This window comes from Salvelinus fontinalis, chromosome 6 (genome assembly GCF_029448725.1).
Source record: "Salvelinus fontinalis isolate EN_2023a chromosome 6, ASM2944872v1, whole genome shotgun sequence".
NCBI lineage: Eukaryota > Metazoa > Chordata > Actinopteri > Salmoniformes > Salmonidae > Salvelinus > Salvelinus fontinalis.
Genome location: NC_074670.1, coordinates 53,774,469 through 53,792,998, shown reverse-complemented (window position 1 = coordinate 53,792,998; position 18,530 = coordinate 53,774,469). Strand labels below are relative to the sequence as shown.

The following is an 18,530-nucleotide window of genomic DNA, read 5'->3' as shown; positions in this document are numbered from 1 at the left end:
CTGCCCTACGAAGAACTTCTTCTTCTTCGACAAGGTTTAACGGCGGTTCGCATCCAATATGTTGCATTACCGCCACCTACTAGATAAACAAATACCCTACTATAACACTACACTCACAAAAAATTCTCAAAACAAATCAAATAAAAATAACACCACCCTACTCCACTATTTAAATATATTTAGTCCTAACTCATGCCAACAACCTGAAAGGATGGAACATCACCACCACCCTACTCCACTATTTAAATATATTTAGTCCTAACTCATGCCAACAACCTGAAAGGATGGAACATCACCACTTAAGAGACCCTGTAACTCTTCTGATGTCAAGTCTTGCACACCCAAATAGCTCTCTGCAGCTGCCACCACAACCTACATTTTCTGTGACTTATGTTCCATCCCTGTAGCACAGTTGATAACCATTGCTATAAATGCTAAAGATCCCTTTGTACTGGTACAGATCTACTACTCACACCACTCCTCTTAGGATCCCTCCTCCTTGACCCATCTTCCTCTACTTTCTTCACTGCCTCAGCATATGACAACTTCTGCACTACTCTCACCCTGGAAGCCTCAACCTGCCTCTCTCACACGGGACATTTCTGAACCCCAGCACCATGGGAACCCCGACAATTAACACATACCACTACTTTCCCTCATGCTACACATTCCTTTGTCTCATGCCCTTCTGCACACTTCTCACACCTAGGAACCTCCCTCCTACACACTGCTGCCACATGCCCATAAGCTTGACACCTGTAACAACGTAACGTATTTGGCACAAAAGCTCATACAGTATAACTTATATATCCTCACATCTCTTTGTCGGGCAAAGACTCAACATCAAAACTCAAAAGAACAGACAATGACTTCAGTTTCACCACTCTCGCCACCCTGTCTGCGTCGCACCAAACGACGAGCATCACAAACACCGGGAATCTTCCTCTTCAGTTGGTCAACTTTTACATTTACTGCTACCGCAGTAATCACTCCTTTCAATGGCACCCTTTTCTTGAGAGCGAAACAATTCACATTTCGTGACCCATTCGTTTAAGACAGAGCTCCTTCTCCCTCTGACAAGCAGAAACACAAACAATTATCACAAGACCACTTCTGGTTACCCTCACCGATTCCACAGTACCCAACTCTGTTTTCACCCACCCCGAAACCATAAATGGATCAGCCAAAAACTTCACTCCTACTGTCACAGACTCATCAAATCAAATCAAGTTTATTTTATATAGCCCTTCGTACATCAGCTAATATCTCGAAGTGCTGTACAGAAACCCAGCCTAAAACCCCAAACAGCAAGCAATGCAGGTGTAGAAAACTCCCTAGAAAGGCCAAAACCTCATCTTTATCCTGACCCTCTGTGCAAGCCTCGGGCTCCGAGAACTTCACCACACCTACCACCTCTGATATTTTGCCCTCATTCACTTCCATTTCTCCTCCTGTCTTCAGCTCACTCCGCTTACACTTTCTACCATTCTTCTTTCACAAACCATTCTCCTTTAACAAACCATCTCCCTTTTTCTGCTATTTTTAACCGACTCAAGCTCGCCATCTTCCTCCCGCTCTCTCTTAAACCTCCTCTGCCTATTCCAATTATACGTCTCCTTTTGATAATACTGAACTTCTCCTGACATACATCTTGTTCTTGCTTTCTCAAGGGATGTCATCTAACCAGCTATCACAATCTCCGTACAATCAGCGCAAACCCCTCGGGATGTAGCGCTCAACAGTGCATCCAACTTATAATGCAGCTGCTTCGTCTTGAGGATATTCTTTATCAAAAGCTACCGCGACACTTTTCAATTTCAAACTAGCGCACTCTCAGGGTCCATTCACTGCCTGCAACTCTGCTCAAGCTCCCTCACGACGGACCCTTATGAAGAACCGAGTGTACGTACAGTTACATGACATTACGCCTATTCTGTTGCAAAAGATTTTTTCACCAGAAACCGTTTACTCCAAAAGGAAAACGTTTTGTAACGAAAACGAGTTTCTATTGAACAAATAATTTAGGTCCCTCCCCATTTCGTTTCGCTTGCTTCGTTTGCTTCCGTTTGGTTATTAAACGCTAAACGGTTTCAGTTACAAGACGTAATGAATACACCCCCAGCAATAAAGTGCTGGTAGTAGTTATATCTTCTATGATATGCTTGTAAATGTTAATGGTTGGATTTCCTTTATATATACACTGACCAACTGAAGTTGGTCTTTCTAAACTTTTTTCTTTGTTTGACAGATGGAAATAAAATAAAACTATGAAATTAAATTGTCATTGTAAATAAATAACAACATGTGGTAGAAAGTTATTAAACCGTTTTATTTAGTGTATCTTTGGTTTTATATTATTGTTCCTTTTAATATGAAACATTCAGTCTGTTAGTAACAATGATTTCAAATGGAGCACTAAATTAAGAGCAGGCTTTATTTCATTGGACAATGAGATCAAGGCATATGTGACCTCCATTGATAGAATTAATCAACTGCAAAAAATGTTTTGATCAAATCTGCATTAAAATTATATTGTCTGAGACAGATATTTCACCGGATGTATAAATGTGAAGCATCCTCTTAGCGTTTCGACTTACTAACGTTACCAAATGTGATAGTGAGAGGAAGCCCAGTGGCCGGCAGTGGGAGAAGATGGAACGAGATGGATTTTGTTCGACATTCTGCTAATTTTCTCATCGATAAAACATTTGATCTCAATACAGTTTTCTATTCCCAAAACTATAACCTGTTACGAACAGAGTGCACTAAGTTTTGTAGACTTAATATATGCTAGAACGCACCAATAGGATCTCTCTAGCTCGAGCTTGGCTCTGCCCACCTCTTGATTGTTCTGCCCACTGACTAATTTGTTTCGATTTGAAACGACAGTCTGTGGTTCATCTTGGTTTAATTATAACAATCTTTGTTGAAATGTTGATTGAGGCAGTGTACCGATGTCAAATATAACATACAAGCGCCACCCCGTGGCGGACGGCGATTCGTTGTGATACATTGTGTCCATGATAATTATGTTCCTCTTGAATATTGTGTTAGCGAAAATGTTTTTTTTAAATGTTTTTTTATTTGATCATGACCAGCTGGTGTGTGTCAATTGCATTTTTTACAGGCAAACTCCCCCAAGGTAACTACCTATGCTTCTGGTGTAATTCATGACCTGGAGGCCTTGAGTTGTTTATAACACTTTCATCAAGCTGAAAAGCTGTCTCTATTTGCAACAGACCCATGACTATACAGTTGCAAGGAACACATTTCACAAGTGAGGGCACGTGTATGCCCAGACTAGAGCCTGCTTCCTGGCATGCTCCAAAAGACTTTGGACACAACCATGGACCCAACAGACAAAAGTTAGTTTTTGTGCAGCAGTACACTGTGGACTGGAGAATGCAGTCTGTGTGGGTTGCTCTCATGTTATATTTTTTATTTTGCATTTAGGCCTGGTAGATCCTCTGCTGAAACATTCCCCACATACAGAGGTCACACAGAAGGATGGGCAAGCCTTGAACCATCCCATCCAGGTATTATATTATATTGGTGTGGACAGAATTCAATCAAACCTGCATTGTGGGATTTATGCAATAGCTCTTTCCCCATGGTCAGTGTGGGTTTTCCCCAGTATACCTGGTAATAAAACACGGAAACAGGAAGATTAAGCAATTTTTTCCCCTTACACTGATCTAATAACTACACATGCTGTATGTATATATTACACATCATGTATACAATGTTTCAGGACTGTTTTGGGGAAATAACCAGGCCAGCCTACTCAGGTATGGTGAATTAAATCATGAGACCATCTGATTATGTGGCATTATCAGGGTGCTGGAGCTGTCAACTGTTTGTTGTGAAGCTGACAATGTGAAGATTTAAAACACTAATGAATTATGCATAAATCGTTGTACTTTGACTTGTGAAATGTTCTTTATATTTAATTATAATGTTACATTCGTGATTGTATTATTGGGAATGATGTGTATAGCTGTAGACATTGTATGTAGCCCAATATGTACTCTTAAGGAGCCTACCGTTACTCCTTAAGGTCCAAGGATTTAACATATTATTTTCAGAGGTAGACTGGCTCTGGCAGCCAAAAAAGCCAAATACAAATACATCTAAACGTTAATTTTTTATTTATTTTATTTCACCTTTATTTAACCAGGTAGGCAAGTTGAGAACAAGTTCTCATTTACAACTGCGACCTGGCCAACATAAAACAAAGCAGTTCGACACATATAACAACACAGAGTTACACATGGAGTAAAACAAACATACAGTCAATAATACAGTAGAAAAATAAGTCTATATACAATGTGAGCAAATGAGGTGAGATAAGGGAGGTAAAGGCAATAAATAGGCCATTGTGGCGAAGTAAATACAATATAGCATTTAAAACACTGGAATGGTAGATTTGACAGTAGATGAATGTGCAAAGTAGAAATACTGGGGTGCAAAGGAGCAAAATACATAAATAAATACAGTAGGGGAAGAGGTAGTTGTTTGGGCTATTTATAGATGGGCTATGTACAGGTGCAGTGATCTGTGAGCTGCTCTGACAGCTGGTGCTTAAAGCTAGTGAGTGAGATAAGTGTTTCCAGTTTCAGAGATTTTTGTAGTTTGTTCCAGTCATTGGCAGCAGAGAACTGGAAGTAGAGGCGTCCAAATGAGGAATTGGCTTTGGGGGTGACAAGTGAGATATACCTGCTGGAACGCGTGCTACGGGTAGGTGCAGCTATGTTGACCAGCGAGCAGAGATAAGGCGGGACTTTACCTAGCAGGGTCTTGTAGATGACCAGGAGCCAGTGGGTTTGGCGACGAGTATGAAGCGAGGGCCAGCCAACGAGAGCGTACAGGTCGCAGTGGTGGGTAGCATATGGGGCTTTGGTGACAAAACGGATGGCACTGCATCCAATTTGTTGAGTAGGGTGTTGGGGGCTATTTTGTAAATGACATCGCCAAAGTCAAGGATCGGTAAGATGGTCAGTTTTACGAGGGTATGTTTGGCAGCATGCGTGAAGGATGCTTTGTTGCGAAATAGGAAGCCAATTCTAGATTTAACTTTAGCTTGGAGATGTTTTATGTGAGTCTGGAAGGAGAGTTTACAGTCTAACCAGACACCTAGGTATTTGTAGTTGTCCACATATTATAAGTCAGAACCGTCCAGAGTAGAGATGCTAGACAGGCGGGCAGGTGCAGGCAGCAATCGGTTGAAGAGCATGCATTTAGTTTTACTTGTATTTAAGAGCAGTTGGAGGCCACGGAAGGAGAGTTGTATGGCATTGAAGCTCGTCCGGAGGGTTGTTAACACAGTGTCCAAAGAAGGGCCAGAAGTATACAGAATGGTGTCGTCTGCGTAGAGGTGGATCAGAGACTCACCAGCAGCAAGAGCGACATCATTGATATATACAGAGAAGAGAGTCGGCCCAATAATTGAACCCTGTGGCACCCCCATAGAGACTGCCAGAGGCCCGGACAACAGGCCCTCAGATTTGACACACTGAACTCTGTCGGAGAAGTAGTTGGTGAACCAGGCGAGGCAATCATTTGAGAAACCAAGGCTGTTGAGTCTGCCGATTGGGATGTGGTGATTGACAGAGTCGAAAGCCTTGGCCAGGTCAATGAATACGGCTGCACAGTATTGTTTCTTATCGATGGCGGTTAAGATATCGTTTAGGACCTTGAGCGTGGCTGAGGTGCACCCATGACCAGCTCTGAAACCAGATTGCATAGCGGAGAAGGTACGGTGGGATTCGAAATGGTCGGTGACCTGTTTGTTAACTTAGCTTTCGAAGACCTTAGAAAGGCAGGATAGGATAGATATAGGTCTGAAGCAGTTTGGGTCAAGAGTGTCCCCCCCTTTTAAGAGGGGGATGACCGCAGCTGCTTTCCAATCTTTGGGAATCTCAGACGAGACAAAAGAGAGGTTGAACAGGCCAGTAATAGGGGTTGCAACAATTTTGGGAGATGATTTTAGAAAGAAAGAGTCCAGATTGTCTAGTCCGGCTGGTTTGTGGGGGTCCAGATTTTGCAGCTCTTTCAGAACATCAGCTGACTGGATTTGGGAGAAGGAGAAATGGGGAAGGCTTGGGCGAGCTGCTGTGGGGGGTGCAGTGCTGTTGACCGGGGTAGGGGTGGCCAGGTGGAAAGCATGGCCAGCCGTAGAAAAATACTTATTGAAGTTCTCAATTATAGTGGATTTATCGGTGGTGACAGAGTTTCCTATCCTCAGTGCAGTGGGCAGCTGGGAGAGAAAGCCACAGGATGTTTTTGTGTTGGTTAAGGGCAGTCAGGTCTGGAGAGAACCAAGGGATATATCTGTTCCTGGTTCTACATTTCTTGAATGGGGCATGCTTATTTAAGATGGCGAGGAAGGCATTTAAAAAAAATAACCAGGCATCCTCTACTGACGGGATGAGGTCGATATCCTTCCAGGATACCCGGGCCAGGTCGATTAGAAAGGCCTGCTCGCTGAAGTGTTTCAGGGAGCGTTTGACAGTGATGAGTGGAGGTCGTTTGACCGCTGACCCATTATGGATGCAGGCAATAGGCAGTGATCGCTGAGATCTTGGTTGAAAACAGCAGAGGTGTATTTAAAGGGCAAGTTGGTTAGGATGATATCTATGAGGGTGCCCGTGTTTACGGCTTTGGGTTTGTACCTGGCAAGTTCATTGGTAATTTCTGTGAGATTGAGGGCATCAAGCTTAGATTGTAGAATGGCCGGGGTGTTAAGCATGTCACAGTTTAGGTCACCTGGCAGCACGAACTCTGAAGCTAGATGGGGGGAAATCAGTTCACATATGGTATCCAGAGCACAGCTGGGGGCAGAGGGTGGTCTATAGCAGGCGGCAACGGTGAGAGACTTGTTTTTAGAGAGGTGGATTTTTAAAAGTAGAAGTTCAAATTGTTTGGGTACAGACCTGGATAGTAGGACAGAACTCTGCAGGCTATCTCTGCAGTAGATTGCAACACCACCCCCTTTGGCCGTTCCATCTGGTCTGAAAATGTTGTAGTTAGGGATGGAGATTTCAGAGTTATTGGTGGTCTTCCTAAGCCAGGATTCAGACACGGCTAAGACATCCGGGTTGGCAGAGTGTGCTAAAGCAGTGAATAAAATAAACTTAGGGAGGAGGCTTCTAATGTTAACATGCATGAAACCAAGGCTTTTACGGTTACAGAAGTCATCAAAAGAGAGCACCTGGGGAATAGGAGTGGAGCTAGGCACTGCAGGGCCTGGAATCACCTCTACATCGCCAGAGGAACAGAGGAGGAGTAGGATAAGGGTACGGCTAAAAGCCATGAGAATTGGACGTCTAGGACGTCCGGAACAGAAAGTAAAAGGAGCAGGTTTCTGGGGGCGATAAAATAGATTCAAGGTATAGTGTACAGACAAAGGTATGGTAGGATGTGAATACAGTGGAGGTAAACCTAGGCATTGAGTGATGATGAAAGAGATATTGTCTCTATAAACATAATTGAAACCAGGTGATGTCATCGCATATTGATTCTCAATAAAGCCCTTTACTTTCATATCACATCAAAATAATTTCAGAAATGCAAAATATACACTTACTGTAGACTGTTTTAACTGGCTTTATCACAGTTGCAGTTTACACATTTCTGGCTGCCTTCTTCCGTTACACGCAGGTGTCCCGAGCATTCTAGATAGCTAATTAGCCCCCCAGTGTGTTTTATATATATATATATATATATATATATATATATATATATATATATATATATATATATATATATATATATATATATATATATATATATATATATATATATATATTAGTTTAGTTTATATATAAGAGGAATACATTTTTGGCAAAAACGTTTCTAAATGGAAAATAAATCAACTCATAATGATTTATAATAACCGGATTGCTAGATTGTATGACCATTTGGAACATTGGGATTTGGAAAGAAGAAGCTCCCGGCAGAAACACTAGCTCGCGCTGACGTCAGCCATCCCTGCAAACAGACGGAGCCAGGCTGATGTGTAGGAATGTGTGGAAACTTCTTCCGTGAATAGTTTGTGTACTATTACATCGATAATATAGACCGAATACCGATAAGGAGTGGATACAGATATACGGTGAGTTGTGTGTAATTTAGGAATTAACAGATTTGTTGTCTATTGTTTTAATTTGTGAAACAAACTAACTTTGACGAGCAGTTTTGAAAATGGAGGCAGTGTGGGGGTTGTTAAAAGGGATAGGCGCTGTCCAGGGCTGATTTCAGCACGAAGATCAGGACCATGGCTAACATAACGCTGTTCTAAACTTTCGAAGTGTTTACACGCCAAACTTTATTTATGATATATATTAAAACAATTAAGTAAAACGAACAACACACATTATCGCTACATTTTTCAAGAGTTTACAAGTTAACAACCTCCTTGTTCGGAGTTTGCTCTTCCGCAAAACTAGTTTTCCGAGTGAAGTTTTGAGGGCCCTGCTGGACAGCGACATTCTCTGCCTGTCGTGGCAAGTTTCCATTGCGATTTGTGGAATACTATTGTTGGTAAAAGTTAGTTTGAACTACAATCGATCCATTTGTTAAATAAATAATTGTCTCCTCCACGCCCAAACCTTTACTGTAGCTTTTTTTGTTGCAACTTTCTGCTTTGTATTGCTGAGGTCTAGTCTTTGTTTACAACTATACATAGACTATAACTCAGTCAAATAAATGTTATTTTGCAAGTCATATTGTATTCAGTTTGGTTATTGTAATACCAGCACGGTAACAAAGTATGTCTATACACTTTGTCTCATAGTTAGAAAGTAAAGACATGTAAACCGTTGATTTTTTATTTGTTTTACGTATTTGGTCATCATTACCATTTAGGTAAATTATAGCTATATATTTGGTTTCGCATTGAGATCATACAACCACTTTCTTATTTTTTCTGCGTACTAGTTAGAATGGCTACTGTAGTTTTTGGGCGCTGTCGACCAAGTTGGTGGTGCTGTTTCAAAATGGCCGAACACACATTTCTGTGCATGCAAACACAGGCCTAGGACACTATGGGGTTTCCCAAGGCACTGTGTTAAATACATGACGTAGCCCCACAATGAAGTTATGAAACATACATTTTGAAGTATTGGGATATTCTTGGTAGTTTTGTGCTAAACATTTAAATATATTTATGGGAAAAACTATTTTTTTATTTTATTTAATTGGTTACATTTTAAGTATGAAATAGTCTGGATATATATCATTTTTTTACAAATTAAGAATAGATACAACATTGTCATCTGTTATAGTCACATACTGGTTCATCACATTGATATGTACAGCAGACTGCATGAAGACATGAATAAATCCAGATAAGGAATCAATGACATGGTGAAAGTGTTCTGAAATTATATAGGTTTAGCATACTTCCCTTTTATTTATTTTGACACTTGGATTGATGACATTTGTTTTTTCTTTATTGTATCCATCATTCTGAGATTATTATGAAAACATCCTGCACTTTCCAACCATGATATGAATACCAAATTACTAATTCAGAGAAGGAACAGTGACATTACCTTACATAGTATATCCCTGGTTGGTAGTTGCTAGGAAAACTTGCAAGCCATAACATTTTGATGACGTGGGACTGAGTGGCCTATGTGATAAACGTTCAAAAGATTGATGAAGTCCAGAATTAAATGCTTGTTAAAACTCATAATCTCCGTGACTACTGCTACAAAAATGTTAGTTCTGAAATGATTTCAAACATAATTTAACATATCTTATTTGAAGTTGTTTGATCAATGACCATGACCTCTGGTTCTGCTCTCCTCTCCCACAGCCACAGCCCTCCCAGCATGGCTTCTCAGACGGTATATCCAATGGGGTTGGTCATGTATGCCACCTCAGCTGGCATGCCTATGATGGAGGATGCCCAGGGGTTGGCTGAGCTTCCACACAATGAGCTGCCGGCCCCACAGCTGGTCATGCTCGCCAACGTAGCCTGTGAAAATCCAACAGAAGGGAAGGAGATGATGGAGCTCCAAACCGTCGGCAGCAGCAGCTACTCCGATAGTGAAGACGAGAACATCATCAGATACAGTTACGATAGCCATGAGAGAGAGATGTGCATTGTAGACTACCCAGAGTCTCCACGGGTGGCCCTTTCCCAGGTTGAGGAGATTGACGATGAAGTAGAAGTAGAAGAGGAAGAAGGGATGGATCTGTCCAAACCCTCTGAACAGCACCCTTCTAGCCCTCCCACCCCTTTTACCCCTTCTACACCTCTGGGCATGATCATGGAGTCAGCTAAGAAGAAAAAACCCTTCTTCTGTAAACCCTGCAACTACCAGGCCCAGCGAGAGGAGGAGTTTGTAACCCACATCCAAATCCACAGCGCCAATAGGATGATTGTGGTGAAACGCGTGGAGGGGGACAAGGGACGGGCAAAAGAGACTTCGGCTGGACCAGATCAAGAGGCGGAGAGCGGTGATAGCGGGGCCAACAACAAAGGGGTGATCCGCTGTGAGCGCTGCGGCTACAACACCAACCGCTACGACCATTACATGGCTCACCTCAAGCACCACGAGAAGGAGGGCGATGACCAGAGGGTCTACAAATGCACCATCTGCACTTATACCACCGTCAGCCAGTACCACTGGAGGAAGCACCTTAGGAACCATTTCCCCAGTAAGCTCTTCACCTGCAACCAGTGCTGCTATTTCTCGGACCGTAAGAACAACTACGTGCAGCATATCCGCACCCACACAGGTATGTCAGAACCTTTTCACTCCAAGAATGCACTTAATGGTCAACGTATGATCGTTTTTAACAGTATAGCTAACTCTGTTTTTGCTTCTATAGGGGAGCGTCCTTTTCGATGTCCGTATTGTGAGTACTCAAGCTCCCAGAAGACCCATCTTACCAGGCATATGAGAACCCACTCAGGTGAGTGTCTAACACAGGCTACATGACAAAAAAGCCCGATGATACATATTTCTAGCATGTAGCAGAAATTACACAAATATAATTGATTGTGCATAGATAGGTCTCTGTTTTCCTTTCCTCTCATATTCAACTTTTTCTCCTTTGTTGCATTCGCTGGAGCAGATGGTTTTGGATAAGAACGGTAAAGTGGTTTGCGATACGTGCTGTGAGATGCTTAGTGTTCGACCTGTAATTGTTGCTTGTCTCTCCTTACTCTGGTCCATCTTCCCTGCATGAAATGTGAGCCAGTGTTCCCATAGAAGTTAATAGCAGTTAAAATGTCTGTAACCTGAGCATTTTCCACATTGGTTTTCTTGACAGGTGAAAGGCCTTTCAAATGTGACCGCTGCAACTACCTGGCTGCCAATCAGCATGAGGTGACACGCCATTCCAGACAGGTTCACAATGGGCCCAAGCCCCTGTGCTGCCCCCACTGTCCATACAAGACGGCTGATCGCAGCAACTACAAAAAGCATGTGGAGCTCCACCTCAACCCGCGTCAGTTCCTTTGCCCTGTCTGCAAGTATGCCGCTTCCAAGAAGTGTAACCTGCAGTATCACATCAAATCTAGACACCCCGGCTGCCCACAGATTGCAATGGATGTGTCAAAGGTCAAGCTGCGTGTCAAGAAACCTGATTCTGATGAATTCACTGATGAGTACACCATCGTGAATGGAATTGCAAAGTTTGAGTTGTCTGCAATTGCTGATGAGGAGGAGGACATGGAGGAGAGACCAGCGATCTCTGGAGCTGATAAACAATCAATCCATATCAATCTCTCGACCAAGAAGAGCAGCAATCCCGGCCCTCTTCAAGCTGCAGAAAGTGTAGCAACGGACAAGACCCACAAGAAATGTTGTGTCTCCCCACTCAAAGAGACACCTAAAAAGGCAAAGGACAAGGCAGAGAAAAAGGTAACACTGAAACGCAAGAGTACAGAGATGAGCAGTGAGAATACAAAGCAGCATGTTACCCTGAAGGAGACAGCAGCTGCAGTTCAAACCACAGGTAATAAAGTTAAGAGACGTCCCAAAAAACAGATGAAGGGGAAAACGAGTGTTCAGGATAAGAGTGAAATAAAGGAAACCGTGGAAAAAGTTCAAAAGGCGAGTTTGGAAGAGGACGGTGTTGAGAAGGAGAAATCGGTCAAGGAGAGGTTAGAGAAAGACATGCTGGAGAGGGAGAATACGGAGAAAGTGAAGGAGGAAAACAAGAAGCTGGAGAAGGAGAAAAAAGAGCAGCTGGGAACACTGAAGAATGAGAGGGAAGGAAAAGAGAACAAAAACACAACAAAATCTAAGAAGAGTCCTTCTAAAAAAGTGGAGAAAGTGGTTGAAAAGACTGTTACAAAAGCACCTCAAAGTCTGGACGCACCAGTGGAAAAACAGGGAGAGAAGAGCAGGACGAAGCCGCTAAAGAGAAAGGCTGCAGAGGCCTTGGACTTATCAATGAAGGAATCTCCTGAGGAGCCCTGCACCGACATAAAGGCCAAACGGTTAAAAATCAAGGCTGCTCACAAGTCACAATCAAAAGCCAGTATCCCCCAAAGCATGACGACTGAGCCTTGTCCAGTGTCAGAAAAGGAGAACCCAGCGAACCAGATTATGAACTCGCCTGTAGTGAAAAAGAGCAACAAGACAGAAGCAAGCTGTGAAGAGACCGAGGCTTCCAGTGAGAACAAGGGGTGTTCCATCATTGAGAACTCTATTAGCCTCCCTGAAAACAAAAAGTGTCCAGCTACAAAGCTTCAGCCAGCAGTTCTGCAAGGAGAGCAGCAGGCGTCTGACCAGGAGACTGTCCCCACTATGCATACCTCTACATCTCAGGACACAACTCCACAGGCTGAGCAGGCTAAGGTCGCCGACCAAGCAGAGGAAACTCCTACTCCTGAAGACGAGTCCCCATCTCCCTTAGAAATTGACGGCTCTCCCGATTTCAGACGGCCACAAGGAGAACCATCAACACCCTCCCTGGAGCTCCCTAAGCCAAGAGGAAAGCCTACCGAAACTGAAGAGGACGAGGGCATCCACAGCCATGACGGAGGAAGTGAGATCAGTGATAGCGCCTCGGAGGGCAGTGACGACTCTGGGCTCAACGGACTGGCCACTGCCGCCGGCAAACTGGCCAATGACCCTGAAACTCCCACAGAAGAGATTCAGACTCCTACTGAACTCAAGAGTCACATGTGTATTTTCTGTGACCGTACCTTCCCCTTGGAGGTGGAGTACCGTCGGCACCTGAATCGTCACCTGGTGAATGTGTACTATCTTGACAATGCATCCAAGCTAGACCAGTGAGTGCCTGCAGAGCAGGGGGCTTTGATTTATCCCATTTTAATCAGTTTCAGCAGAGTATTTTTGTTTTACCCTTTCTACCTGTTATAAAACATAATTGTCTGTGTAAACATGTTGACACTACATATTCAGTTACTTTGCATTAGTGCTCACTAGTACTGTGCTGTATAAAATATTATATGGTATGCCTAAAACTCTCTGACAGCCATTGTAATACAGCTTTAGGCCGACTAGTTAATTTGAGTATTGGTGTCTGGGCTTTCACGTATTGGTTCCCAGACATTTTGACTATTAATTCTACAGTTCTTGTTTTCAAACATGATGGGATGCCTTTCATTTAAATCATAAAGGATATGTGAGTTAATATGTGTGATGCCCAAAACAAATGTTCATGGTTTGGCATTTGGCTGAAACACCCATCAAAGAAAATATGGGATATTAATTTTAATGCTTGTAAATCTCAGAATACTTGTAAATCTCATATGGTTATTCAACTACTGGTATCTAAAATCGAATAGCATTGTATATATCTTACAGTGGTTGATAGTCAAGAAATCGCTACACCTTGCCGGTTGAGTTTCTATATGAGAAGAAGCCACCAAGAGACGAGTTGCACCATTTTTTTGTATTTTTATCCATCAGCCCTGTTGAACAACAATAGTACATCAATTATGAAAGGAAGTGGTACACTTTTTCAATTAAGTACCAAAGAAACCCCTTCATTGACACGGGATGATATTAGAAGGACCCCGGTGCTCCAGAGAATAATAGGGTTCTCACTCCTGTTGTGTGATTCCACTCCAGTGAAGTGTCCCCTAATTGGGGAAGAGGGCTGCATGTTCAGAGTCGGCACAAGTGTAAGTTGTCCACTCCACCATTTAGGGAGCACTTGACAACTACTTTCATTTGTCTTTTATTGATAACTTCAAGAGATTTTTTTTTTTAAACATTGTATAAATAAATTATCAATCTGCACAATGGACTAATTATAAAAATCTCTTAATTACAAAAAAAATGGACTTATGAGGACTCTTACACTCAAATTGATGAAATGGGGTGAGGTTTCTTTGGGTTCATCTGGTACAATGGTGGTGAGATGTGTATAGAATTGTTTCTTGAGTTAATGTTTGAAATATGTTGTCACTTTTTGAATATCCAAGTAAATGTAGTCATACAAAAAAACTCATACTACTCATTAATAAATGCACAACTCTGTGGAAGGTAGGGTGTTCCTAGTGTTAGCCTACTGGACCTTGACATTTGTAGCCCTCTAGAACTTAAGATATGGATAGAGATTTTCTGGATGCTATAAAACAGATACTATGTTGCTATCACTGACAGAGAATAGACTAGCTAACATTGAAAACAAGTTGTGAAATGGAAGTTTGGGAACACACCATTATCAGTTTTGTATCTAATTTCAGAAAAAGTCCAAAGATATATATTTTTTACAGTTGTTGGGCCTGCGAAGATGCCCGTAGTTCTACATTTTCTTATTTTTCTTTTTACTCTCAGTGCCTTCGACAATCAGTATTTTATGTTTTTGCATATTAACAGTGTAGGTTTCTGTTAATTGAGTCACATTCTTTGTACACTGTAAGAGCTCTGATTTCAATTATATTGTTGTTACATCATGTCTATCTTTATAACCATTCCTTGAGGTTTAGTTGTAATTGTTTGATTTCTCTGATTGTTGCTGTTTTTATTACCCCACTCATCTGTTTTACAGAATTGTACTTCCAAAGCTTAGCCTGTGAAATACTTCATTCATATGCATTTAGTTTTCTGTACTATGAGGTGATTGTTAGACTGCGCTAATAAATAAAAAAAATATGCCATGTGTACTCTTTTAGTAAATTCAGTGCAATATTATATTTTGGGTGTGATGCCAAAGTGAGAAGATATAGAATTATAAAGATGTATGTCTTGAGTATCCTGACTATTGGAAGGAACAGAATATACCAGGGTTCCCTGGGAAACTGGTCCAATTTAGCCGATATGCTCTTGAACCGGTCTATAAATGCAGTTTCCCAGGGAACCCTATCTAGACAGTTAGATTCCGTAGCACTGTAAATGTACACCTTTTATCTCTTTGTTCACTTACTGTATTGTGCTTGTTAGTGGATAAGAAAAGTGTATTTCGGTCTTTGTAACCATTTTGCATTCACATATTGTAATCATATGTACCGTAAAACTTCAATTAAATGCTGAGTCTCAAATTGCCAGCCGCCTGTTCATTTTAATAGCTGGGAATCGGCACACATTTCAGCAAATAAACGCCTGTTTCAAATGAATTGTTTACGATATTCCCATGTGCATTAATTATTTATTTTTATTCTGTCATTGTTGCTAGCCATGTCGCCACCAAAAAGAAAACATTAAATTCATGTTGCTGAAGGGTGAAATTGGGGTGTATGATAGGCAGCCTTTGCTAGTCTGATCTGCGATGAATTTGTTATTATGTTTATACTGGTCACAAACAGTGTGGTAGTCTTTACAACTTTTTATTGAGCAAAATCTGTGTGCATTAAGGAAATAGAAACCTAGCTCAAATAAGTGCCGGTTGTGTTCAGCGATTAAAGCAAATACATGCCCAGGCTATTCATTTTTGTTTTACTGTTAGCCTATACATGTCATTAGCAGTTAGTGAAGAAATTTACTATTTTTCAATAAAATAATTGCCAACTAACTTCTATTAATACCTTCACCAAAGTGGATAGTTATTGGCCATTGTCCCCAATACTTTTTGAAAACAATTGGCTGTTTTAAAACCTTTTTGTGCAGTTTAAAACAAAGCATCCTGTACCATTTTCTGCTCTACACTTTTATTAAAAGGTTGGCCTACTATCCAGAGGTTTTGTTGGTGTGTGAGTCCTTTCCATTTCTTACCTTTTTAGCAGTTACTGATATGTTTAATAATATATTACACTAAAGGTGCCTGCTGTCTAAATGTAATGAAAGCAATGTAAATTTAAGCAGTCTACACATCGACAAATAACGACAGCTGTTTATATGTAGGGTATTTACAATCATTATATTTACAATGTTACAAAACCCAGAGCTGAAAACCATCCACAAACTTAAAGTACGGTATCACCATTAGACATTGAGTACAAAAAGCCTTTGACATGAAAATGCATGTTGCTCCATTTAGATTTTACGCACTTAATATTTTCTTCAAATTGAGCCTCTGCTCCTTTGTAGGACAGGCTGGTGTCCACCAGGCGCTGGGGTTTCATGGTCGTATAAGCAACAGACTTGTTGATGTGCTCTCCCTTCAGGATTAACGATGTTGGGGAGTAGAGGTGGGCTACTCAAGGAGAGCCCTGTACCCCCTGGAGCATGGGCACGCAGCAGGAAACTGTTCCCCTCCACTCCTGTCACTGCCACCCAACCTAAAAACAGAATAAATGTATCAGTAGCACCAGCCTCTTTTGAAAAAAGGTCAATCTTGGGTCATCTGGTTGATCAATGTGTAATTATGTGTGTATTACCCACAGAGGACATCTTAATATCAGCGCTGGCTTTCTGATAGCCCTGCCCCTTCAGCTCAAACTCTTGGGAGACTAGAGGGGGGAATTCCTTCATGGGTTCTTCTCAACCCATGAGTACCTATTCACACAGTTCTTTATGTTGATAACATTATTTGTAAACTTGTTTGTAGTAGCACTTGAGAGATTTTAATTCCTTAACTAAGTAGAGTAGACCAAGCAGCATCAACTTAACCTCAGCAGGATTTGACCAGCATGCTTCTGATAGATGCGGTCAGCATTGTCCAGACTGGTGATGTGAATTGGGACTCGGTTGGAAGCAATGACTGAGAACCAGCAGTTAATAATATGTCTGTCATAAAGACAAAAGTGTGCACCATTGTTTTGATGTCAAAGTTTAATAATGAAAGAAGGCATTCACCTGAAGGTAATCAATTCGTCCTAGAGCTCCCAGGAACAGCAACATTCCAGGTTTCAACACAAACGTCCTGCGTACGATGGCTTGTGTGGGCACGACCACCTTCCCCTCCTGCTCGGTCAACAGATTGAGGACCTATCAAGCATGAGAGAGTGAGAAAGAGGGGATCGGGGAGGGGCAATGTGCCTTGGTTTTTGCAATGAACAGAAGATTGTGAGCTGAATGGTTGGCATTGTTCAACACTAGTCTGGGCTTTTCTTGTAAGAAACCCGTTATGAGAGTGGTACAATGCAATAATAAACCAGTCATAAATCTACTGCAGTGACCACTTTATAGATAATTCTGTTCTATTGCAGTGTGCGTAAATGTATCATGGCATCCTGCTTGTGCAAATTATACTTTGTGGTATAGCCTAGTAATACGAGAAATAGAAAGGCACACCTTGTTCCCCCAGAGGACATGCAAAGGTACTATTTGTATCTACCCTCTTGCATCAGAAGGGAAACTAAGTCGAGTGTTATTAATTAGTCAGCAGTGTTCTCTCCTAGTGCTGGTAAACAGCTACAACATGTATACACGCTGTTTCAATTAGGAAGGTACATGGTTCCATTATGCGCTGCACTGTAATCTATGAAACAACAATTATACTGGCCACGTTGAAGTCGATTTAGCCCGGCGTAACGGCCAGCAGTGGCGCCAAGCGGAAGCAGAAAGTAGCTCACGTCATTCTCTTTCATGACACCAGGGGTGTCATAGAGCCAGTGGGCATCTTTCAGTTCGTTGAGCGTCAAGCCCACATCTGGAGAAGGGTTGAAAAGAGTATGGTCTTTCTCCTCCTCCTTGTCAATCATGTCCTCTCCATAGGCCAGACTATCAGGATCAAACTGTATCAGGCCTCTTTTGGATTCTACGACGGTCCGGAACGTCCTCCCAATACGACCTAAACCAATATAGGATTCTTTATAATTAGCTTACATTACAAAGTACACATTTAATAGTAACCATGCAAACCATTAACAACACAGTAGGTCAAGGGTTGAGCTGTATGGGATGTCCATTTCGAACCCCTGGTATTTAGGCTACCCTGTGGGGTTACCACCAGTTCTGTCGCCAACAGCCAACACCAATCTCTTACCCACTAGGTAGCCCTGCTTGCTGAACTGTTCCAGTCGCTTGAGCTCCTGTGGAGAGATATCACTCTCCGTCTGCTTGGAGGCACTCTGGTGCCTCTTGGACCTCCTGAACATGCAGTACCGAATGTTGTTGATGATGGGGAACTTCAGAAGGTTCAGCATTATATCTTTGGATAATATTACATTTGAAAGTAAATTGAAGAAAATCTACATTTTAGAGACTTTGATA

General features: G+C 41.9%; 2 protein-coding genes across 2 annotated transcripts; one reads left to right on the top strand and one right to left on the bottom strand.

Annotated features, from left to right (window-relative positions):
* Positions 1-7,963: 7,963 nt before the first annotated feature.
* Positions 7,964-16,113, top strand: LOC129858130 (RE1-silencing transcription factor B-like). The gene is made up of 4 exons (XM_055927117.1): positions 7,964-8,113; positions 9,821-10,749; positions 10,843-10,926; positions 11,287-16,113. Exons 2-4 carry the CDS (start codon positions 9,837-9,839, stop codon positions 13,260-13,262), a joined length of 2,973 nt encoding a protein of 990 aa, XP_055783092.1. The 5' UTR covers positions 7,964-8,113; positions 9,821-9,836; the 3' UTR covers positions 13,263-16,113.
* Positions 16,114-16,254: 141 nt separating this feature from the next.
* Positions 16,255-18,463, bottom strand: LOC129858132 (nitric oxide-associated protein 1-like). Its single transcript, XM_055927120.1, has 4 exons — positions 18,304-18,463; positions 17,891-18,108; positions 17,172-17,303; positions 16,255-16,654 (listed from the first exon to the last, which is right to left on the bottom strand). Exons 1-4 carry the CDS (start codon positions 18,461-18,463, stop codon positions 16,640-16,642), a joined length of 525 nt encoding a protein of 174 aa, XP_055783095.1. The 3' UTR covers positions 16,255-16,639.
* Between the last annotated feature and the right edge of the window lie 67 nt (positions 18,464-18,530).